At 39.3% G+C, this 26,213-nt stretch overlaps 1 protein-coding gene across 1 annotated transcript in view; it reads left to right on the top strand.

The window, feature by feature from the left end:
- Nucleotides 1-24,077: 24,077 nt before the first annotated feature.
- Nucleotides 24,078-26,213, top strand: part of INTU (inturned planar cell polarity protein) — an 81,588-nt gene continuing 79,452 nt past the window's right edge. Inside the window, exon 1 of the mRNA XM_060298960.1 lies at nt 24,078-24,527. Within this exon, the coding sequence (XP_060154943.1) occupies nt 24,439-24,527 (89 nt within the window). The 5' untranslated portion in view covers nt 24,078-24,438. The remainder of the gene's footprint in view (nt 24,528-26,213) is intronic.

Raw genomic sequence — 26,213 nt, 5'->3', positions numbered from 1 at the left:
ACCTCAGAGACGGGCATAAGACGCTAAGGCTGCTGCTGCCGCCACCAAGAAGCCTGTGTGAGAGCACAGGTCACTATCCACACCCCCCTTCCGGGAAGCCTGTGCAGCCCGCCACTGCCAGGGTCCCGGGATCCAGCGACAACTTCCCCGGGAGAACGAACGGCGCGCCTCAGGCTGGTGCAAAGTCACACCGGCCTCTGCCGCCGCAGGTTTGCCCCGCACTCCATACCCCTCCCTCACCCCGGCCTGAGTGAGCCAGAGTCCCCGAAGCAGCTGCTCCTTTAACCCCATCCTGTCTGAGCGAGGAACAGACGCCCTCCGGCAACCTACACGCAGAGGCGGGGCCAAATTCAAAGCTGAGCCCCGGGAGCTGTGAGAACAAAGAAGAGAAAGGGAAATCTCTCCCAGCAGCCTCAGAAAAAGCGGATTAAAGCTCCACAACCAACTTGATGTACCCTGCATCTGTGGAATACATGAATAGACAACGAATCATCCCAAATTGAGGAAGTGGACTTTTAGAGCAAGATTTATGATTTTTTTCCCCTTTTCCTCTTTTTGTGAGTATGTATGTGTATCCTTCCGTGTGAGATTTTGTCTGTATAGCTTTGCTTCCACCATTTGTCCTAGGGTTCTTTCCGTCTGTTTTTTTTGTTTGTTTTTTTTTTTCTTAATAATTATTTTTTATTTTAATCACTTTATTTTATTTTCTTACTTTATTTTATTTTACTTTACCTTCTTTCTTTCTTTTTTTCCTTCCATCCCTCCTTCCTTCCTCCCTCCCTCCCTCCTTTCTTTCCTTCTTTCTTTCTTTCTTCTTCTACTAATTCTTTCTTTCTACTTCTTCTCCCTTTTATTCTGAGCCGTGTGGATGAAAGGCTTTTGGTGATGCAGCCAGGCGTCAGTGCTGTGCCTCTGAGGTGGGAGAGCCAACTTCAGGACACTGGTCCACAAGAGACCTCCCAGCTCCACATAATATCAAATGGTGAAAATCTCCCAGAGATCTCCATCTCAACACCAGCAGCCAGCTTCACTCAATGACGAGCAAGCTACAGTGCTGGACACCCTATGCCAAACAACTAGCAAGACAGGAACACAACCCACCCATTAGCAGAGAGGCTGCCTAAAATCATAATAAGTCCACAGACACCCCAAAACACACTAACAGACGTGGACTTGCCCAACAGAAAGACAAGATCCAGCCTCATCCACCAGAGCACAGGCACTATTCCCCTCCACCAGGAAGCCTACACAACCCTCTGAACCAACCGTAGGCACTGAGGACAGACAGCAAAAACAACAGGAACTACGAACCTGCAGGCTGCAAAAAGGAAACCCCAAACACAGTAAGATAAGCAAAATGAGAAGACAGAAAAACACACAGCAGTTGAAGGAGCAAGAAAAAACCCCACCAGACCTAACAAATGAAGAGGAAATAGGCAGTCTACCTGAAAAAGAATACAGAATAATGATAGTAAAGATGATCCAAAATCTTGGAAATAGAATAGACAAAATGCAAGAAACATTTAACAAGGACCTAGAAGAACTAAAGATGAAACAAGCAATGATGAACAACACAATAAGTGAAATTAAAAATACTCTAGATGGCATCAATAGCAGAATAACTGAGGCAGAAGAACGGATAAGTGACCTGGAAGATAAAAGAGTGGAAATAACTACTGCAGAGCAGAATAAAGAAAAAAGAATGAAAAGACCTGATGACAGTCTCAGAGACCTCTGGGACAACATTAAATGCACCAGCATTCTAATTATAGGGGTTCCAGAAGAAGAAGAGAAAAAGAAAGGGACTGAGAAGATATTTGAAGAGATTATAGTTGAAAACTTCCCTACTATGGGAAAGGAAATAGTTAATCAAGTCCAGGAAGCACAGAAAGTCCCATACAGGATAAATCCAAGGAGAAACATGCCGAGACACATATTAATCAAACTGTCAAAAATTAAATACAAAGAAAACATATTAAAAGCACCAAGGGAAAAACAACAGATAACACACAAGGGAATCCCCATAAGGTTAACAGCTGATCTTTCCGCAGAAACTCTGCAAGCCAGAAGGGACTGGCAGGACATATTTAAAGTGATGAAGGAGAAAAACCTGCAACCAAGATTACTCTACCCAGCAAGGATCTCATTCAGATTTGATGGAGAAATTAAAACCTTTACAGACAAGCAAAAGCTGAGAGAGTTCAGCACCACCAAACCAGCTTTACTACAAATGCTAAAGGAACTTCTCTAGGCAAGAAACACAAGAGAAGGAAAAGACCTACAATAACGAACCCAAAACAATTAAGAAAAAGGGAATAGGAACATACATATATATAATTACCTTAAATGTAAATGGACTAAATGCTCCCACCAAAAGACACAGATTGGCTGAATGGATACAAAAACAAGACCCATATATATGCTGTCTACAAGAGACCCATTTCAGACCTAGAGACACATACAGACTGAAAGTAAGGGGATGGAAAAAGATATTCCATGCAAATGGAAACCAAAAGAAAGCTGAAGTAGCAATTCTCATATCAGACAAAATAGACTTTAAAATAAATACTATTAGAAGAGACAAAGAAGGATACTACATAATGATCAAGGGATTGATCCAAAAAGAAGATATAACAATTGTAAATATTTATGCACCCAACATAGGAGCACCTCAATACATAAGGCAAATACTAACAGCCATAAAAGGGGAAATCGACAATAACACATTCAGCATAAGGGACTTTAACACCCCACTTTCACCAATGGAAAGACCATCCAAAATGAAAATAAATAAGGAATCACAAGCTTTAAATGATACATTAAACAAGATGGACTTAATTGATATTTATAGGACATTCCATCCAAAAACAACACAATACACATTTTTCTCAAGTGCTCATGGAACATTCTCCAGGATAGATCATATCTTGGGTCACAAATCAAGCCTTGGAAAATTTAAGAAAATTGAAATTGTATCAAGTATCTTTTCTGACCACAATCCTATGAGACTAGATATCAATTACAGGAAAAGGCCTGTAAAAAATACAAACACATGGAGGCTAAACAATACACTACTGAATAACGAAGTGATCACTGAAGAAATCAAAGAGGAAATAAAAAATACCTAGAAATGATAGCAAAGATCAATAAAACTAAAATCTAGTTCTTTGAGAAGATAAGCAAAATTGATAAACGATTAGCCAGACTCATCAAGAAAAAAAGGGAGAAGACTCAAATCAATAGAATTAGAAATGAAAAAGGAGATGTAACAACTGACACAGCAGAAATACAAAAGATCATGAGAGATTACTACAAGCAACTCTATTCCAAGAAAATGGACAACCTGAAAGAAATGGACAAATTCTTAGAAATGCACAACCTACCAAGACTGAATCAGGAAGAAATGGAAAATATGAACAGACGAATCACAAACACTGAAATTGAAACTGTGATTAAAAATCTTCCAACAAACAAAAGCCCAGGACCAGATGGCTTCACAGGCAAATTCTATCAAACATTTAGAGAAGAGCTCACACCTATCCTTCTCAAACTCTTCCAAAATATAGCAGAGGGAGGAACACTCCCAAACTCATTCTACGAGGCCACCATCACCTTGATACCAAAACCAGACAAGGATGTCACAAAGAAAGAAAACTACAGGCCAATATCACTGATGAACATAGATGCAAAAATCCTCAACAAAATACTAGCAAACAGAATCCAACAGAACATTAAAAGGATCATACACCATAATCAAGTGGGGTTTATTCCAGGAATGCAGGGATTCTTCAATATACGCAAATCAATCACGTGATACACCATATTAACAAATTGAAGGAGAAAAACCATATGATCATCTCAATAGATGCAGAGAAATCTTTCGACAAAATTCAACACCCATTTATGGTAAAAACCCTGCAGAAAGTAGGCATAGAGGGAAATTTCCTCAACATAATAAAGGCCATATATGACAAACCCACAGCCAACATCATCCTCAATGGTAAAAAACTGAAAGCATTTCCACTAAGATCAAGAACAAGACAAGGTTGCCCACTCTCACCACTCTTATTCAACGTAGGTTTGGAAGTTTTAGCCACAGCAATCAGAGAAGAAAAGGAAATAAAAGGAATCCAAATCGGAAAAGAAGAAGTAAAGCTGTTACTGTTTGCAGATGACATGACACTATACATAGAATATCCTATAGATGCTACCAGAAAACTACTAGAGCTAATCAATGAATTTGGTAAAGTAGCAGGATACAAAATTAATGCGCAGAAATCTCTGGCATTCCTAGACACTAATGATGAAAAATCTGAAGTGAAATCAAGAAAACACTCCCATTTACCACTGCAACAAAAAGAATAAAATATCTAGGAATAAACCTACCTAAGGAGACAAAAGACCTGTATGCAGAAAACTATAAGACACTGATGAAAGAAATTAAAGATGATACAAATAGATGGAGAGATATACCATGTCCTTGGATTGGAAGAATCAACACTGTGAAAATGAGTCTACTACCCAAAGCAATCTACAGATTCAATGCAATCCCTATCAAACTACCACTGGCATTTTTCACAGAACTAGAACAAAAAATTTCACAATTTGTATGGAAACACAAAAGACCCCGAATAGCCAAAGCAACCTTGAGAATGAAAAACCGAGCTGGAGGAATCAGGCTCCCTGACTTCAGACTATACTACAAAGCTACAGTAATCAATACAGTATGGTACTGGCACAAAAACAGAAAGAGATCAATGGAACAGGATAGAAAGCCCAGAGATAAACCTACGCACATATGGACACCTTATCTTTGATAAGGGAGGCCGGAATGTACAGTGGAGAAAGAACAGCCTCTTCAATAAGTGGTGCTGGGAAAACTGGACAGGTACATGTAAAAGTATGAGATTAGATCACTCCCTAACACCATACACAAAAATAAGCTCAAAATGGATTAAAGACCTAAATGTAAGGCCAGAAACTATCAAACTCTTAGAGGAAAACATAGGCAGAACACTCTATGACATAAATCACAGCAAGATCCTTTTTGACCCACTTCCTAGAGAAATGGAAATAAAAAAAAAGTAAACAAATGGGACCTTTTGAAACTTAAAAGCTTTTGCACAGCAAAGGAAACCATTAACAAGACGAAAAGACCACCCTCAGAATGGGAGGAAATATTTGCAAATGAAGCAACTGACAAAGGATTAATCTCCAAAATTTATAAGCAGCTCATGCAGCTAAATAACAAGAAAACAAACAACCCAATCCAAAAATGGGCAGAAGACCTAAATAGACATTTCTCCAAAGAAGATATACAGACTGCCAACAAACACATGAAAGAATGCTCAACTTCATTAATCATTAGAGAAATGCAAATCAAACCTACAATGAGATATCATCTCACACCAGTCAGAATGGCCATCATCAAAAAATCTAGAAACAACAAATGCTGGAGAGGGTGTGGAGAAAAGGGAATACTCTTGCACTGCTGGTGGGAATGTGAATTGGTACAGCCACTATGGAGAACAGTATGGAGGTTCCTTAAAAAACTACAAATAGAACTACCATATGACCCAGCAATCTCACTACTGGGCATATACCCTGAGAAAACCATAATTCAAAAAGAGTCATGTACCAAAATGTTCATTGCAGCTCTATTTACAATAGTCCAGAAATGGAAACAACCTAAGTGTCCATCATCGGATGAATGGATAAAGAAGATGTGGCACATATATACAATAGAATTTTACTCAGCCATAAAAAGAAACGAAATTGAGCTATTTGTAATGAGGTGGATAGACCTAGAGTCTGTCATACAGAGTGAAGTAAGTCAGAAAAAGAAAGACAAATATTGTATGCTAACACATATATATGCAATTTAAGAAAAAAAAATGTCATTAAGTACCTAGGGGTAAGATAGGAATAAAGACACAGACCTACTAGAGAATGGACTTGTGGATATGGGGAGTGGGAAGGGTAAGCTGTGACAAAGCGAGAGAGAGGCATGGACATATATACACTACCAAACGTAAGGTAGATAGCTAGAGGGAAGCAGCCCCATAGCACAGGGAGATCTGCTCGGTGCTTTGTGACCGCCTGGAGGGGTGGGATAGGGAGGGTGGGAGGGAGGGAGACGCAAGAGGGAAGAGATATGGGAACATATGTATATGTATAACTGATTCATTTTGTTATAAAGCAGAAACTAACACACCATTGTAAAGCAATTATACTCCAATAAAGATGTAAAAAAAAAAAAAAAGCACTAGTTCCATGGGCATCTTCTGCCTCTGTTGGTATTAGCCATGATGAAAATAGAAAGCAATAAAAGAACACAATTTATTTGGACGTGTCAAAACTGTGATGTACCAGTATGCCTTGCCTTAACTTTACACAATGGCAATCACACGAAGAATAAAAAATGTGAGTGCCTCAGTGGTCAAGAATGAGTGCCTGGTCTACCTACTGGTCTTTCCTTAGAGAGAAGCAAGGGCACTAAAAAGCATGTTCGTGAATATCTGAGCTTGTCACAACTTAACAGATCATCTCAGTAACTATGGAAAATGATTGTAACTATCACACACAAAAAGAAGCATTAGAAAATATTTGACTTGAATACATCAAGTAGCAGATATTTGTTATCTTTTCTTGCCCAGTATCCTTTCACTTTCGTTTAGGGCACCTTCCCTCTTCTAGTGCATGGAATTGGTATTGAATGGAGGGCACTTTACCTTCTCAAGACCACAGGGTGGGCATGGAATGCAACCTTGGCCAGACTTTGAGGAATATAAATCTTGGACAGAGTAGAGAAGATGAAAAGTTCCTCCCTAGGGCCCCAGAGCTGCCTGTTCCTGCACATCCCAAGGCACAGACATTCAACTTTTCCTTGGAATCTGTGTGATATACCAGTTGTCTTATTATTTTCCCTTTTTGCTTAAGCTAACCAAAATAAGAATGCCTAACTGAACTATTTTATAACAATGACATTACACTGATTACATTTGCAGTTGCATAAAATATGGAGAATAAAAGGAAAAAAATGAAGAATAAAGTTAAATGATATAATTATGTTGTCTTTTAATTATAAATGAATAATTTATGGACAATATTTTGTTATCTTAGAATAACATTGTTAGCTACCGTTTTAAAGCAGAATTTGTGGAGATAAGTTATATTATTAATGTACTTTCATAAAAACCTCCAAAAGAGCACAATTTTTAAAAGTATTAGAGCAAAAATATTTTTTACTTCTTATGGTTACAGATAAATAAAAATGCCTTCTTTCATTCTTTGCTCTAATTGTCAGGTAGGTATAAGTATGTTTCCCATCCACCACGACCATCCAAAATTGAAGGGAGAAAATTGCTTTTCTATCTCATCCAAATCTTTCATTCAATTTAAATTTATACTCATTTTTGTTTCCATTTTTAATCTTTCAAAGCATAGTTAAATGATAAAATCTTTCTCTTTATTATTAAACAATTCATATATTTTATATGAAAGATACAAAGTAAAATAAGGCCAATTTTGTTTATGTAAATAGTTGTTTCAGAACATCTTTATTTAAGAAATGTCTTAGCATGGACTATGAAATCCATAACTCCTGTAAAAGGTCAGAACACCTACTTGCTTCTTTAGCAGATAATTGCATTAGAAATACAATTAAACAATGACAATGTAACCTGAATATGCCATGTGCTTTAGTTAACAGAAATGTTTTTATGTGGATTATTTCCTTTAACCCTAATGATTGTGTGAAAGAGTCAAAGATTTGTATCCGCATCTTACATATAGGGGAAGTGAGGCTAAAAGAGTGTAAGTGGGTTACCCAAGGCCTTGCAGTTTATTACGTAGTGAAGCCAACTCAAATGCAGGTAGTTTATCTTCCAGGTTATGGTTCTTTCCAATATACCACACTACAAAGTAGTGTGAAGTTTTATTTTCCTAGAGTTGTATTACCTTTCAGTGTAAGTATCAGTGAGACGGAAGTAAACTAAGAACATAGCCATGGCGCAAGACCCCTGGGCAGTTTCCAGGACTTGTAAGTTACTGGACTCAAGGTCCTTCTATCAGGAACTGCAAAGTGTCTTTTACTCCACGACATTGATTATTTTCTAGAATATTCCAATAATGTACGTCCCATTTCAATGATAAAGCCAAACAAATCTGAATCTGCATTTGACTCATCAGCAACACTTAATATTTAAATGTAATACTGAATATAATTTATTGTGTTCGTACAAATATGACACTAAAGTCCCTCCCTCCATACATTAAAAAAAAAAATCCACAGAGGTATTTTTCTCGAAGAGGCATTGGATTTGCCTTGATTCATCATCACTCTTGCCAAATGCTCTTTTGACTGGTACAAACAATAAGATGGTTAGCTAAGTTAGGAGTCCAACCTCTGGCCATGGAGCGTCAGAGCCCAGTGGCCTCTTCCACACATGCACTAATTAGCCAAGCTAGGAGAGACCCAGATCTGAGTTTAAGATGTCAAAATCTAATTTAATGCGTACGAACCAGATATTAGTTAACCCAAATATTAGAAAATAAGACGGATGTCTCCACTTTCACATTTTCCATAAAACTTCCGGAACGGTTACTGTTGTTAGTCTGAGATTTCTTAAAAGCAGGATCTCTACCAAGACAGGATTAAAAATGCAAGGATTCTATTAGAAGAAAATGCCTGTGTAAAAAGAAATGGGTGGGGGGAGGGTGCTGGGAAAGGCTGGGAGAGCTGTCAGACTGCATACAAGTCTAATCTGCAAGAATAAGAGATTGAGAGACAAAATGAATGGACGCATTTGAGACTGCTGTGCAGTCTAAGGAAGGTCTGGCAAAACAGTGGGGGAAGGCCTGGAGCCAAACTGGGCCAACAAAGGAGTCCCACCTGTCTTCCAGGGCAGGGTCGGCCTCAGTACATCACTGCACTCAGTCCCTGGTGGGAGTCGCCAATAGGAGGTACAGCCTGGGCCAAATCAAGGGGTGGATGGATTTCAAATCACAGCAGCTGTGGCCCTCGGTCTCTGAAGAGTGTTCTTACTGCTCCACTGCATAGTATGAAGGGAAGGTGTAGGGGAAAAACTTTTCCAAAACCCTTTAAAACGTTAAAGAGGCCTGTTTTTATCAGAAATGCATTAATTATTTCATAAAAGAACCAATTGCACATAATTTGGGCACAATATCAACAGCATTACTATAAACAGAATACTGAGAAAAGCATCCTGAATTACACCTTTATGAAATGAACAATTCTAAATCATCAAATAAAAATCATTCAATAGTTTTGCTCAACACCAGGTGGAGCTCTTTTGCTTTTTAAAACAGTGAAAGAGAATATAATTTTCTTAATTTAACACAGGTTTAGGCTGATTATTTCATAGCTTTTAAGTCATCTTTTAAAATCACTTTAGTGCGTTCCCACCATATTTGTCACCATTGTAAACCTGATATTTTTTCCAAATACCACGAACTAGATCAAACTGCAATGTTAAAATAAAACCAAGACTAAAAATATTGTTCAATCTTTAAAAGTTGTAAATGTCTACATTCTTCTAAAGGAAAGCGCAAAGAACCTAATTTAAATCTCATAGTCAATCCTAAAACAAATCAACAACTACAGAAAATGCTCTCCCAAATCTCTAATTTGCTCTATAATCATTCTCTTTTTATCCAAAATACCTTCTCTATAGGAAAGATATTGTTGTAAAAACAGCTCTCAGGTTATAAAGTATAATGTTTTTGACAATTTTTCTGTGCCAGTTTTCAAAAGAAGCTAAAGGATTAAATTAAGAATGTGTATAATGTAGACATGCTTTTCTACAAGTAAATCGTGACTATGGGAGTCGTATGTTCTGTGCCTCTGCTTCAGTGTTCTTTCGTTCTCTTTGCAAGGAGACACATACAGATACAAATACATAAATTTTTATAATCGAAAAAACATTTTTTTAAATGATAGGGTTGACATACACTTAAAGGAACATATTTAATGGAATAGTTTGAATACCTATTTATTCTTTCATTCATTCGAGAAATACTTACAGAGAGCTTGCTTTTGCTGAAGAGATAGGAATGAATAAGGCAAACACTGCCTGCCCCCCTGGAGCTTGAGAGTTCAGAAAGCATACAATGATGCAATCAATTATAATAAAGGCTATTGTAATTAAGGAAATACAGGGTACTGTGGGAGCACAGCAAGGAAACCTAACAGCTGTCCTAATCTAGGAGACAGAGAAGACCTTCCCAAAGAAGTGAATTTTTAGCTGAGATGTCACAGTAGGAGAGAATGAGGCGAAAAACAAAAAGCAGGGTGTTTAAGGTGAAGAAACAGCTTTTATAAAGGCCTGGGGGTGAGATAGAGTAGGCCAAATTCTAGAAAGCAAAAACATTTCAACATAGCTAAAATACAGGGTTCTAGAGGAAGGGAAAAAAATGAAAGATCAGGAGATATTTGTGACCACCAGAAAGCGGAGGATCTTTTGACTGAATTTAGAAAATTGAATTTTATCCAACAACAATGGGAAGCAGAAATCAAGGTTCTGAGTTAAAAACTGAAAGGCTGTGGTAACCAGCTTAAGAAACGTTCAGTGTCTATGGATGAATCATCAATGTCTCTACTGAAATAAACTGCTTAGACGTGGTAATTTCAGTTTTTCTTATCCATTAGAACAATAACATTGAAATATAGACTCAATTTGTATAATTACTATTGACTTTGATGACTTTGAAGAGTTGTACTGTCTTTCAGATTCTCTCTTTTTTTCTTGGTGTAATTATATTTATACCCCAAGCACCCAAATTAAATTCACTGTTAAAGTGAAATTTCAACATTACAGTTTCAGAAAAGGTCAGTCACCAATTTACCCAATATATTTCTGGGCAGGAAATTTCTAATGGGGAAATTTGAATTGAGCTCCAAGATTAGATGATCCAAAATATTTTGCTAAGCAGACCTATCTATGCCAAGAGATCTAGGCTCTGCAGGTTGTGGTACACATTGGCTATTTCCATGTGTTTCAAAACACTGTGATGTTTACCTTTTATTTTGCTCTAAAGGTGTTTTTAATTGCTCTGTCTTCTTAGGCGCAAAATAATCATGAGCCTCCTTAAGGTTAAAAACTGGTAAAGATCATGCAGAAGGAAGACTGAACCTTCCAAAGAGTGACTCCTTGCACCCTCTTTCACCACCCACTACCAATCATCTCTTTCTCCTTTGGAAAATATAAGAAATCTTCATTATGTTACATTTTACGTACAATCCGAATTTACTTACTTTCACATTTTGTTTATTACATTAGTTACATCATTCAATTGCTGTATGTTTTTCCCTGTGAAAAGTGTTTGGTTATCTTGAGTTGAGACGGAATACATTGTCATCTTCCCCTTTAAATTCACAGAAATATTTTTAAATTTATGGCATGTTTTTAATGCGATGGTATGGTTTTCAGGAATGAAATAATGTCACCAGTCAAGGAATAGGTGTCCATCAAAGGACAGAGTTGAAATAAAATATTTGAGACATGTCAATAAATGTAAATAAGTTTGCACAAAATAAGAAATTATAGGGACTTCCCTGGCGGTCCAGCGGTTAAGATTCCACACTTCCACTGCAGGAGATGCAGGTTCGATCCCTAGTCGGTGAACTAAGATCCCACATGCCATGTGGCACAGCCAAAAAGTAAAAAAAAAAAAAAAGAAAAGAAATTATACAAGAGAAATAACCATTAAAACAGGATATTTTTAAGTCATAAGAGATTACTTTGTAAATAAATGAACTGGATAATTTCCCAGGAAAAAGCAATTTACTAAACTGATACCAGTAAAGACAGAAAGTTTAAAAAGATGTATAGAAAAAAACAGAGTTATTAAGAAAACAAACAGACATACTACTCAGATAAGAAGAAGTAAAACAATTTCTACATGTAGATACCATGATAGTGTACCTGCTAGCCCAGGAGAATCACTAATAAAGCTAACCCAAACAATAAAAGTACTCAATAATATAGCAAAAATCAATGACCTTTATATAGTCAAACAATAGCCAGTTAAAAGAGCAACCTTGGGCTTCCCTGGTGGTGCAGCAGTTATGAATCCACCTGCCGGTGCAGGGGACACAGGTTCGAGCCCTGGTCTGGGAAGATCCCACATGCCGCAGAGCAACTGGGCCGTGTGCCACAACTGCTGAGCCTGTGTGCCTAGAGCCCGTGCTCCACAGCAGGAGAGGCCACCACAATGAGAAGCCCACGCATCGTCACGAAGAGTAGCCCCCGCTCTCTGCAACTTGAGAAAGCCCGCGTAGTGCAGCAGCAAAGACCCAACGCAGCCAAAAATAAATAAATTTTTTTAAAAATGATAAAAAAAAAGAAAAGGGCATCCTTGCTTTGTTCCAAGTCTTTGTAGGAATGACTCTGGTATTCTTCTATAAGTAAGAGGCCAGTTTTAAGACTAAAGTGTGTAAAATTAGATTTATTTATTTTAGAGATGAGAAGGTCAGGTATGAATATAAAATTTTGTTGAAGCCTTTTTAAGCTTTAATGGGAGGGGAAATGCCAGTTAAAAAAGCAATTAAAAATATATACAAAGTACCTAGGAATAAACTTACATAAGGAAAACTTTTAAACACTCCTAAAGAATACAAAAATAGACCTGAACTAATAGAAAGACTTGTCTTTCTATTGGATAAGATAAATAAGATGATTCAACATAATAATGATATCAATTCTTTCCACGTTAATACATAAATGTAATGTGAACTCAATAAAAATGCCCAAAGTTTTCTTTCTTTTTTTTTTAGCACTCAGATATTTGATGCTAAAGCTTATATGGAAAAATAAACATGGAAGAATAGCTAGGAAACCCTGAAAAGTAAGAGCAATAAGGAGAGAACAGCCCTAACAGAAACTGAAACTTTCAGAAACTGAAAGCTCTAGAGTGAAAAGAACATGGTGAGAGCGACAAGTAGACCAGTGGAACTGAACAGAAATTCCAGAGATAGATCCAAGTACACATGGTAATTACTTTGTTACTGTAACAAAGGTGGCATCTCAAATCACTAGAGAAGGATGAGATTCTTAATAAATGGTGGCCTGGATAATCATTTGGAAGAAGATAAAATTAGATCCACACTTCTCACCATACACCAGAATAAAGTCCAAATGGTTAAAGACCTATCAAATGTGAAAGAAAGAATGAAAGGAAGGAAGGAAGAAAGAAAGAAATGAGAAAGAAAAGGAAAAAGAAACCATAAAAATAGTAGAAAAGGGCTTCCCTGGTGGTGCAGTGGTTGAGAATCTGCCTGCTAATGCAGGGGACACGGGTTCGAGCCCTGGTCTGGGAGGATCCCACATACCACGAAGCAAATAGGCCCGTGAGCCACAACTACTGACCTTGTGTGTCTGGAGCCTGTGCTCCGCAACGAGAGGCCGCGATAGTGAGAGGCCCACACACCACGATGAAGAGTGGCCCCCGCTTGTCACAACTAGAGAAAGCCCTCGCACAGAAATGAAGACCCAACACAGCAAAAATATATTAATTAATTAATAAACTCCTACCCCCAACATCTTCTTAAAAAAAATAAAAAATAGTAGAAAAATTAGGTAAATCCCTTTATAATTTGAGCATAGGAAAAGCTTTCTAAAAATGATTTGAAATCCAGATGCAACAAATGATGTTAAATAAATTTGACTGTACAAAGAGAAAAATATTTTGCATGAACAAAAAAGCAAAACACCATAAGCGAAGTCAAAGGATAAATGACAAACTAGAAGAAAATATTTGAACAGATATCATACATAAAGGGCAGATCTAACATGTAAAATAATCATAAAAACTAAGGGGGGGGAAGTCCCCATCATGAAAACCATGACCATAACAGAGTAGCAGAGACTAGATTACTCTCCCATCTTAAACAACTGAAAAAGCAAACAAAACACATGAAAGAATTGTTTTTAGACACTGGATCACAGGCAGCTCGGCATAATCCTTGAGAGAAGCAAAACAAATGAAGTCATGCCTTTGATGGCCCCAGATTACTGCCTGGAGAGAGTTTACAGGCCACAGCAGAAGGGCGGAAGAACTCAAAGCCAGGCTGTCTCCACTGAGTTGAGGAGACACAGTTAGAATTTGGGGGAGGTTAGAGTGCAGCAGAGCACAAGAGAGAGGAAAGATGCTCAGAGAGGAGAGAGCTGTGCAGCTAGAGAGCTAAAGAGGACTCCTCTTGAGTCAGCTAAGCACTGGTAAGAACACGCATGTGAAGGAAGCTCCTGAGGCCAGAGAAAGAACCACTGGAAAGGAGCAGATGGAACAAATCTCAGAGTGTACACAGTACTGGAAAGAGTTTATTGCCCCCAGCCAAAGTGGGGAAACCTCAAAATATTGAATAAGTGGGAAATCTGGTAGAATATGTATCTGTAACGACAGAAAAGAGGTCAGTGTTTGCTTAGGGATGGGAGTGAGGGAGGAAAAAGAGATGGATTACAAAGGATTCAAGGAAAACTGGAAGGAATCAGTATGTTCATTACATATGTTAAAGCTCAAAAATTGTGTATTTTTAATGTGTGCAATTTATCATATGTTGATCATTCCTCAGCATAAAACTGTAAGGGCAAAAACTTTTTGAAAAATTAAGAGGGAGAGAAAAGAAACCAAAATCCCAATAGAGAAATGGGAAGACAGGAGCAGACAGTTTAAAAAAAGATAAATACCCTTACATATACAAAAAGATGAAAAACTTCACTTATAATAAGAGAAATACAAGATACTTGCCATTGTTTTTACCTCTCATACTGGCTAAAATTCAGGAGCTTTTCACTACACACTTGGAACTATGGAGAAACTGGCATTCTCAAACTTTCCAGGTAGTTGGTAGTGCAAAATGGTATAATCCATTCAGTGGAGACTGGCAATATCTACCAGAACTGTACATGCACTTATTCTTTGTTCCAGCATTCTCACTTCTTGGAATTTACCCTGAAGATAAACCTACAAACAGAAGTTTATACAATGTGGCATTACTGATAATAGCAAAAATAAGGAATGATCTAATTGGCCATCCATAGAAGCCGGTTGAATAAGTTATCGAACATCCACACAACTGAGTATTCTGTAGCTCTAAAGTTGGATTTTAATAAAAACAAAAGGACCTAACTATGTATCGAATTGATAACATAATTACAGAAAAAGAATTAAAGTATCTTTAAAGTACAGTAATCTGACTGTATCCTTAGTGTGACATACTCAAAGGACAAAAAGAACTGCAAACCAATATTGAACTTTACTTAGAAGATTTGGCTTTGGTAGTGGCCTTGGCATAATAATTCTAATTAAAATTTATGTGAATTATAAGAAAGAGCAAAGGAATGAATATGTTGATATTTTGGGAACTGAGGTTCTCTGTGGGAGAAAAGAGATGTAAATAATGGAGAGGAAGAACCTTGTTGGGAGGGAGACGCAAGAGGGAAGAGACATGGGAACATATGTATATGTATAACTGATTCACTTTGTTATAAAGCAGAAACTAACACACCATTGTAAAGCAATTATACTCCAATAAAGATGTTAAAAAAAAAAAAAGAACCTTGGGGCATTGTTCTGGAATAGGAGATATTAGTGTATCAAAATATGTTTTTTAAAAAATACGTTTTCTAGTTCTCTCCACTGTAAGGGCATAGAATAAGTGAACACACCTATTTCTCAGTGTCAAAAACTGTTCGGGGTCTGAGATTTTATTCCACTTGCAACCCAACAAGCCAGAGTTTCATGAATGCTAGCAGAACACAAGGAACTTCTGGGTCAGCAACAAAGGACTTTATTATTCATGGAAATAGCAGTCACCAGATTAGTATTATTTGTGCCAGCTCCCAAACCCCAGTTCCCCAGGGCAGTGTGAAAAGGGCCAGGTGATGTCTGGACATGCAGTGGGTTCTGTAACAGAAGGACCCTGAACTTAGGGAACCGGAATCTTGTAGAATGGGAAGGCTGTCTGACATTTGCCCCAGAGGGAGACATTGTGTTCATTATACTGGACAGTAAACAAACCTGTCCTTGGCTCTGGAGGGAGACATTTTCTCTGTCTTCTAAGGCTGTTTACTAACTACACAAACATCTTTGAAAAGACAGTTCAGAACAAAGGGCAGTTACTGCATCACTCATAAGATGTACAGAAACATGAGAGAACCAGCACCTAGATCTAGGTGTCTAAATACTATTCCCCTAGTAAAAAAAAAAAAAAAAAAGACTCCTTTGATAAATGGCTGATTATGAATTTGGAGCAGGGAAAGTACAGGTGAATCTGGCATAACTTATGATGTCAGAAAACAAGGGAATCCTTAAAAACAGATGAAGACATTCAAAGGCACACAGGAGCTAGAAAAATTTGAGCATCAAAAAGAATAGTTATGGAATGGATTATAACACGTTAAATATAAAAAGAATCCACAATACCACAGTAATCCTTTAAAAGGGTGATGGAGGGAGTTCGTCTTTACAGAAGAATGCCAGCTAATACATGAAGAAGCAATGAAAGAATGAGAAAATAAATACGGATCATCAATGAATGCCAAAACTCTTGGTTAAAAAGTTGTTGGGGAATACAACCTTGACATCACTCCAGAGATTGTTTATTGATTGCAAATGGAAAGAGTTACTATTATAGAGGAGAAATCTGACAAGCTTCACCTTAACGAAATGTTTAAACTTTACATCAGCAATGAAGAGGCAAATTGACAGTATCAGCCTCCCAATGCCATGCACTGAAAGCAATAAGTATTCATATCAAATGCTTAATCTGAAATCAGTCATAAGAAAACTAAGATAAATCCAAATTGTGGACCATTCTACAAAACAACTGACTTGGACTCTTCATAAATGTAAAGTCAAGACCCCCACCAAAAAAGACTGATAGTGTGTTCAAGATCAAATATTAAAGAGACATGATAACTAAATGCAACAAATAGTAATTGATTAGCTCCTTTTTTTTTTTACAAGTCTATTGAAATATTATTGAACAATTTGGAAATTTGAAAATATAACTTTTTTTAATAGATAATGCTTGTTGGTATATCAATAATGGTATTGAAGTTATGTAAGAAAATGTCCTAAAGTATTAGGAATAAAGTAACATCTGTCTGCAACTTATTTTCAAATGATTTGGGAAAACAGAGTATGAATGTGGAAAAATGCTAATTGATTAATTCTAAGTGAAAAGCATATGAGTGTTCATTGTACTGGTCTTCCAACTTTTCTGTAGGTTTGGCATTTTTCAAAATAAAAAAAATCAAAAAACAATTAATAAATCACATTCCCTGGCCATTCTTTCCAAACTGTAATCCTAATCCTAAACCCAAACTGTAAACCCTAATCCAATTTTTTTTGTCCATTCATATAGTTATCAAGTTCTTCCTATAGTTTATCCCACAGTAATTAGAATTCCCAAGATAGTTTAGTGACAAGTGATATCTTCAAGTATAAAAATGACATTGCCCATGCCTGCTTTCCATTATTTATAAATTGCTAAACCTATCCAGCCCTAGCTTTGGTTTTGGAGGCCCCTATTGTTCACAATTCTCTCCCCAGAGACTTTTTATGTTTCTAATATTATTCTTTACACCTTTTAAGTAGTCTACTCTCCTCATCACTTTACCCCATTGTAACACTGGAAATCTCATGAAAGACTTTTTGAATGATAAAACAGATTATGCATCATTTCTGTATGTCCTCATTCATATATGTCCCCCAAATAAATGAGCCAGATGTAATAACCTTAAATAAATTGTGCTGTCTTTCCCTTATAGGAAACATCTGTTTAAGTGTTCTAAATTCCATTTAGTCCACGGAGGTCAGAACACGGACGTTCTGTGCAGCCATTGCCTTATTTCCTTTCAGGTTTCATCTCATGTCCTTAATGCTCATTTATGTGGACGCATCATCCTTATTTTTACCACTGCATTATGTCATTGTTTATATTTGGACCACGTCAGACTGAAAGGTACTTAACAAAGGCACAGGGGCTTTGTAGCTCTTCTGTCTATTCCCACCTCTCACACAGGTTCTTACGCATGCTTATGGCTTGCCTCACTTTTATCTCTGTGATGCCCTCAAAGGTTCAGTGAAGGTGATACAGTCCATTATTAAACTGCATTATTATCAGCAGCTCACACAATCAGAATCCAAGAGAGTGTTCAAAACACGTTCCTGTATTCTATGATTGAGTTGTATCTTGCAACTCAAAAATTGAGGGGTGTTACCAGTGGTCTCTATGCCACTCAACTGATCCCGGCTCCTGAAGAAGCTGGTACATGCCAGGGAGAGGAGTTGGTGGAGGAGCCCTTTCCCCCTATTTTGTTCTAAGGATTTACACACAGAAAGAATTTAGATCCAGACAAATAAAATTTTATCCACCTCTCTGCCTATCATTCTATCTATCGATCATCTATTTACCTATGTATCCATCACTCTACACATTCATTAAATATTAGGATGAAAAAGCCTGAATGCAGGTTCAGTGGCCTGGGTAATGGCAAGGGTGTATCAATAAGATATCAGATCATGGGGGTATTAGACGCTCATGTTAAGTGTCAGTGGGACAGCAGTGGGAAGATCCTGAGACAGGGCAGAACCTGGAGGGTCAGAGCTGAGAGCCAATTCCTGAGGAAGTGACCAGCGTCCCTGGCCTTATGCGAGGCTTAAAATCAAACAAGATGCCCCCACTGGTTAGGAAGATGGAACAGGAACCAAGTGATAGAGGGTTTTAAAAGCTCTTTTAATGATAACACAGGAATGCATTTAAGAGTACTCATTAAATCATTGTTAAATAAATATACATGAGAAAAAGTCAGAAATGCTAAATTGTTATAACCTTGTCATTGTGCCCCTTCAGTGTCTGGAAGAGCATACAAACAGGCATAGATCATTAGCAGAAAGAACACAATCTTACCAGAATTCAATCTTAAACATATTTAGAGTCCATAGGGTCCAAAATATTTATTTACTACCTATATTACATAGGCTGGTGTGTACTCAGAAGTCCTATTTCTCTTCCTCAAGCCTCTCAGCCTCCCTCACTCCTCCCACTTATTACAACTTGCCCCTGCTGGGGAACCCATCGCTCTGGTGTCTTTTGTGGTCAAGGCTGTTCGAGGTCTGTTTTTGGTTCCATTTGCTGGTGCAATGGTGGATCCTCAAATTCTTCGCAAAGGAGCACCTTAACAAATGAAATCCTCCAGATTATTGATAATAACTTCAATCTACCTTTAGGCTAAAAGAACCCCCCTAAAAGATAAGAAACTGAAAGAAAACTGAAGGATTACCTCTCTAGGTGTAGAGTAAAGACTAGATCAAGATACTTCTATAATTTAAAAAAATGTAGGGCTTCCCTGGTGGCGCAGTGGTTGAGAGTCCGCCTGCCGATGCAGGGGACACGGGTTCGTGCCCCGGTCCGGGAAGATCCCACATGCCGCGGATGGGCCCCTGAGCCATGGCCGCTGAGGCTGCGCGTCCGGAGCCTGTGCTCCGCAACGGGAGAGGCCACAGCAGTGAGAGGCCCGCGTACTGCGCAAAAAAAAAAAAAAAAGTAGACATCCTATATATGTATTGTCCTGGGAGGTACAAGGACAAAATCAGGTCTGATGTGTGAAGGGCAGTGAGTTATTAAGACTCCACTCCATGCTTTCACATTGTTACCTTTTTCCTAAAGCAGAGTCCACGAACGGTCACCACCTCAAAGCTGCAAGGGTAGAGCAGTGCTGAAGCAACCAGAAATGTTAGAGAAGGAAAAGCGTTTTGGAAATTCTCCAGACACTCACACTCCACTTCATTTTTCTGTTCAATACTGGACTCCACTGTGCAGCATCCTTGCCAGGGCCTGAAACCTCTGTTGATAAACTCCTTCAATGACGGAGAGCTCAGCAGGCTAGTGAGTCTTCTTTTGTATTGCATTAAATGCCATGATGTACCACTCCAATCCCTCTTCGCCGCACCCTCCCTGCCCCTTTTATGAGGGAGGCATCCCTTCCCCATCCTGCTGGGAATGTTGACAGGTGAGGCTTTCAGCTGAGTCTCTCTTCAGGAACTGTCCTCAGCTGAAGAGAGTCACTTTGCCCAACATTACACCTCTTTTCTAGGTTGAATTGATAAGAAGATACAAAGGCCTGTCCTTCTTGCCTCAACTCAGGACAGCTCTGCAGGGTCATCCCATATCAAGCCCATGGGATTGGCTGAGGCCTTTGTTGAGACTGCACTACCATTCAGCTTTTCACTCTGCTCAATCCCGGTCCCTTCACTCCCCCCACAGTTGTTGACTCCAACACCACTTCCTGATAAACTTCCTTAAAGTCAGTTTCCCAAGGAACCCAAGTTGTGGTATAAAGTATAAATCTGCCTTCGTATAAAAAGTCCACTTGTCCTAATTTTGACCTCAGAAGCTGTACTGGGTAAAGCAGTTTCTGTTCTACGTGATGGCCTTTCGGATGTTTGAAGGCAGTTATTATGTGCCTCGGGGAGTTTGTGAGAAGGAAGAGGCACCAGACCATGCAATATGACTTTAGGGCCAGAAGAGTGTGGTGTCTTGGAAACCATGCCTGCATCAGAGCTGCCAAGCACAGTTAGAGAGATTCCCACCCACAGGACCAGCTGGTTCCATAAACAGTTTCCCATAACCAAACTTGAAGACAGTCTGTATTAGTTTTCTATTATGCAAACAGTTCCTGCATAAAAAATACCACAAATGTAGCGGCCTTAAACAACACCCACTTATTAGCTTACCATACCATAGGTCACAAGTCCAGGAGGGCTCCACTAGATTCTCTGCTTAGGGCCTCATAAAGGCAAAATCAATGTTTCAGTGGGGCTAAGATCTTAACTGAAGGGTCTGAGGAAAAACACTCTCCCAAGCTTGTTCAGGTTGTTGGCAGAATTTCGCTTTTTGCAGTTGTAGAACTGAGCTCTCCATTTCTTTGCAGACAGGCAGTCACGGACCACTTTCTGCTTTTAGAGGCCCTTCTCACATAGCCCTCTCCATCTCCAAACCAGCGATGTCCTGTACGTTTTTCTCATGCAGATCTCTCTAACTTCCTCTTCTTCCACCAGCCAGAGTAGGCTTTTTGCTTTTAAGGGCAAACAAGTAGCTACAGATACATCTCACTTTATGAAAATATGACACATGTAAAATCCAGATTTATTATGAAAACACAACTGAATAGTGATCTATAATATCATAGGTTTTCACAAAATTTAAAGTCAGAAGGAAAAGTTATCTAATCATTACAAACAAAAGATAAATTAATGAACACTTAAGGCGAAATAGTAATTACCTGAAATAGTTACAAAATAACTTCTGTATATAAAATATTTGTAATGGGCTTTCTTTAAAAAGCAGGCTACCCATGTATCCTTAAATGATACAATATGTTGCAAAACCACTTACGTACATCTGAGAATGGAAATTATAATACATAATAATTGAAAGTTTTCATGTGCAGAATGCCAACTTCAAATTATTCTTTTTACATATTTATATTTGAATACATCCTGATTCTAAAAGTAATATATATTGTTTTAAATTTTGGAAAAAAAACATAAAAGAATAATGGAGAAGATAAAAATCACTCATTTCTACTTCCAGATGCAGTCATTTTTAAGATTTGGTGAATATGCATCCAGTTTCCTAACTGAACGCCATTAAGCTTTCTATTTAAACTTCAGTTTAATAAATACGTATTAGTTCACTGTATGAGTGGACTTTAACCTACTTAAGTATTACACTAATTTTGGATATTTATACTTTTAATATATTTGCTATGATAACATACTGGGATAAACATCATGATCTACATTTTTTACCATTTCCCTGGGATTAATTTCTGAATCAAAAGATATAAACATTTTCAGTTTCTTGAAACTCTTGGACTCAAGGACACGAGGCAGAGTGTAGAGCAGTGGTGAGGTACCTTACTGAAAACAGAAGTGTTAGGTAAGGGGCTTCCCTGGTGGCACAGTGGTTGAGAATCCACCTGCCAATGCACAGGACACGGGTTTGAGCCCTGGTCTGGGAAGATCGCACATGTCACAGAGCAACTAAGCCCGCGCACCACAACTACTGAAGCCCGCATGCCTAGAGCCCGTGCTCCGCAACAAGAGAAGCCGCCTCAATGAGAAGTCCACGCACTGCAGCAAAGAGTAGTTCCGGCTCGCCGCAACTGGAGAAAAGCCCGCACACAGCAACGAAGACCCAACGCAGCCATAAATAAATAGATTTACTTTTTTAAAAAAAGAAAAGAAGTAATAGGTCAAAGTCTATGTATATTAAGAGATGAGACCCTCATTAATCACCCTCTTCACCCACTTGGCTCCCAGAACACTGGCAGCCAGGATTCAAGAAACTGACCCAAGAGAAATGTCCTACAACAATGACATTTGGAAATCCTACAATGAATAGCTAAATCCCATCTAATAATCCTACATTTTAAAATTAATCTATTACTCTTTATATCTGTCATCTACAACCAGTAGTACCTTACAACTCAAACTACATTTTCCAGTCTGCTCTCCATTTGTCCACCATTATAGTATCCTACAGAATACTTTTCACTGCCCTAAAAGTCCTCTGTGCTCTGCCTATTCATTCCCTCCGCAGGCAAACACCAATCTTTTTACTGTCTGCATAGTTTTGCCTTTTCCAGAATGCCGTATAGTTGGAATTATAAATTATGTTACCTTTTCATATTGGCTTCTTTCACTTAATGTTCCTCTATGTCTTTTCATGGCTTGACAGCTCGTTTATTTTTAGCAGTAGATAATATTCCATTGTCTGCATGTACACAGTTCATTTATCTATTCACCTACCGAAGAAGAACACCTTGGTTGCTTCCCAGTTTTGGCAATTATGAATAAAGCATCTATGAACATCTTTGTGCAGGCTTTTGTGTGAACATAAATTTTCAACTCATTTGATAAATACCAAGGAATGTTACTGCTGGATTGTATGGTAAAAGTATGTTTAATTCTGTACGAAACTGCCAAGCTGTCTTCCAAAGTGGCTGTACCATTTTGCATTCCCATCAGCAGTAAATGAGAGTTCCACATCCTCACCAGCATGGTGTTGCCAGTGTTTGGATTTCAGCCATTCTAACGGATGTGTAGTGGTATCTCCTTGTGTTAATTTGCAATTCCCTAATGACATATGATGTGGAGCATCCTTTCATATCTTGTTGGCCATCTGAATATCTTCTTTGGTGAGGTGTCTGTTCAGGTTTTTTGCCCATTTTAAAAAATCAGGTTGTTCCTTTTCTTATTGAATTTGAAGAGTTCTGTGTATACTTTGGATAACAGTCTTTTTTCAAATGTCTTTGGCATATATTTTCTCCCAGCCTGTGGCTTGTTTTCTCATTATCATCAAGATAATCAAGCATCTTCGCAGCGGAGTTTTTAATTTTAATGAAATCCAGTTTATCAATTATTTCTCTCGTAGACTGAGCTTTTTGGTGTCATATTTTAAAAGTCATCACCATACCCAAGGTCATCTAGATTTTCTCCTGTGTTATATTCTAGTGTCAAGTATGTTTTTAAAGCGAATAGAGCCCCAAACGAAAATAAAGCGTCCACACTAGGCAGGTCAGCCACCACTTCTTATTTATCGTTGTTATCTCCAAAGACTAAAACTCAGCTTGGCACATAGCAAGTAATCAAGACGTATATGTTCACCTGGATGAATGAATGTAAATGGCCTTTTTGGTCAGCATTTAAATTCCCACCAATAACGGACGCCCAGCTCGCCTCTCTTGCTCCTTTCCTGGCCTTCCGCGGAGCGGCGGGGCCTCGGAGCCCCTCAGTACCCCCTCCACTCTTGTTCGTGGCCCTCCAGGCTGCATGTGGTAGCTTCCTTTGCTGGGGGCGGTGCCTGGACACCGGTGTCCCTCGCCTGGAACAGCCTTGCAGCCCAGAAGGAAGAGTGAAGAGCACTAGGCGGCGAAAGAGCGCGGCTTCGGGCGGCCGGGCTGGAGGCGCTCGACGGCTCGCCGCGGGCCCCCGGGACCCTGCTGAGCGCTCGACCAAGTTGGAGAGGCGGGGGGGGGGGGCGCCCAGCCGTGGAAGAGGGGCACTCTGAACTGGGCCAGCCCCGGCGGGGTGGCGGCCAACAGAGCGCCCACCTGTCCCGGTCCTGCGGCGCCAAGGTAGCCGGGCCGCCGGCCGCGGGGCTTCCGAGATCCGCGCGGCTCGGCCCGAGGGCGAAGGAGAGGGAGGGCGGTTGCTGACACCGCCGCCCTTCAGTCCCAGGTCTCTGCGCGACCGAAGCTGGCGGATTTTTCCTTCAGCTCTCGGTTTCCCGGCGGCGGCCGGAGCCGTGCCGGAAGCAGGCGGCGCCACGGGCGCCGGGGGTGAGACCTCGCCGTCCTCTGCGCCTGTTACCTGTTGCGCGCCCTTGCCGCCGAGTCTCAAGTGGGCATGTTTCAGGTGGGCAGGTCCAGCATCCCCAAACCTGCCGCCCGGAACCTGGAGGACCTGGACTCTGTGCAGCGCGTCCTCTTCCACAGGTCAGTGCTGGGCCGGGGGATCCGGGAAAAGACAGCCCTCAGTTCCCGGGGATGAGGGCGAGGGGAGGGGCGACCTTTCTTTCGGGCATCTTGCGGCGAAAGTCTCGTTTGGGATTCTCCTTGGGGCGGTGCTCGCCGCGGGAGGGTAGTCGGGACCTGCCCTCCGCCCTTTCCAGAATCGGACGCTCGGGATTCACCCGTTCTGGTCGCTCCGAGGCTGGCCCCGCGCGGGACGGGGTTACCCATCCCACTGCAGAGAACACCACCTTCTCTAGAAGAGATAGAACAATTAAGCAAACCTGTGTTTTAAACACCTCTAGACTTTCTCCAGGAAAACGAACTGAGAGGTTTGTTTGGATTGGGGCTGTGATTGGAATTAGAAGGAGGCACTTTTTAACAAATCTAAATTCTATCCCCCTCCCCAAGCACACACTCAAGTACAGTCACGCGTGCGCATCCACACATGTAACTACACAAAAGAGATTTAGGAGTGCCTCTCAGAAGGATGAGAATCCCAACTTGCCGTAAACTGCTACTGTATTAATTTACTCTGTCGAACCTTATACTTTATGGAAAATAGACTAACAAATATTAAACCCCATTGTAACGGTTAGAGGTTTATGGAAGAAAAAGAACTAAGAATCCACATGGAGAGCAAATTCTATTTCCATTTTAAGATTAAGAGAGGATGGTTGAAACACCGGCAGCTTAATGCTGCTTTGACTCTAAGAGAGCCTGGCCTTCATAATACGTGATCTGGGAAAAACTCGCTTAGAAATATGTCAAAAGTATCTCTTGAAAGAGTAAGTGGCGCTTGGTAAATATCTGTCAGGGGGAGGCTTATGTGAGTTCTCTCATCTGTAAACGTTTCAAGTGACTCTTTTAAGTCTTTGTACAAAACCATATGAGCTGTAGAAATCCTGTTCTGTTGGAAGTGTGAATAGAGAAGAAAGACGTTTCTGTATTTGAAGAAAAAGCAATATTTTGAAGGAAAAAACCAATATTCAACATTTTTAGCCTATAAATAAATAGTATCCTGTTTTACTTATTCTGTTAGCCAAAGATAAGGTTGGAAATGAGAAAATTGGATAATGCTTATGGATTTAAAAGTATTAGACAATGGTATTCGATTCTGAGGAAATAAAGGCATAAATGGAAAAAATGGCTTAGTACATAAATAGAAAAAATGAACTTAGTAAAGAATGACATTTAAAGGTTTATACAATCCTGTTCTGTTGGAAGTGTGCAAGGAAGAAATCCCGTCTCTTCAGTTTAAAAACTGTCTTCTGAAACCTGCAATTTTCCACAGTTGGTTTCCTTCCCCTCTCTCCCCAAGAGAGCCCCTGCCATATACGATAAAATATTATCAAATGAGCAGCTAAAAGGGGATTCTGCTAAATTCCCAAAGACAGTTCTCCCTGCATTTGAAAAAATTACAGTCCATGAATAATCCCCCAATTTATTAACTAGAAACTCATTCACAGCATGACTTTGATAAAGCTGGGAGGGGTGTTTGTTTTAAATGCTTAAAACCCTGGTGCAACAGAATTTCTTCATGTTTTAAATGTCAGGTGCCAAAAAATTCCAAACTGATTAACCCTGCAGGGTTTCACATCCAAAGCACAAACCTGTCTGAATGAACCAGGACAAAAGAATATGTTTAAACTACAGCCATCAAAACTGAGA

Source organism: Globicephala melas, chromosome 5 (assembly GCF_963455315.2).
Source record: "Globicephala melas chromosome 5, mGloMel1.2, whole genome shotgun sequence".
Classification (NCBI taxonomy): domain Eukaryota; kingdom Metazoa; phylum Chordata; class Mammalia; order Artiodactyla; family Delphinidae; genus Globicephala; species Globicephala melas.
The sequence above is the reverse complement of the archived record's forward strand: the minus strand, read 5'-3'. Positions and strand labels throughout refer to the sequence as shown.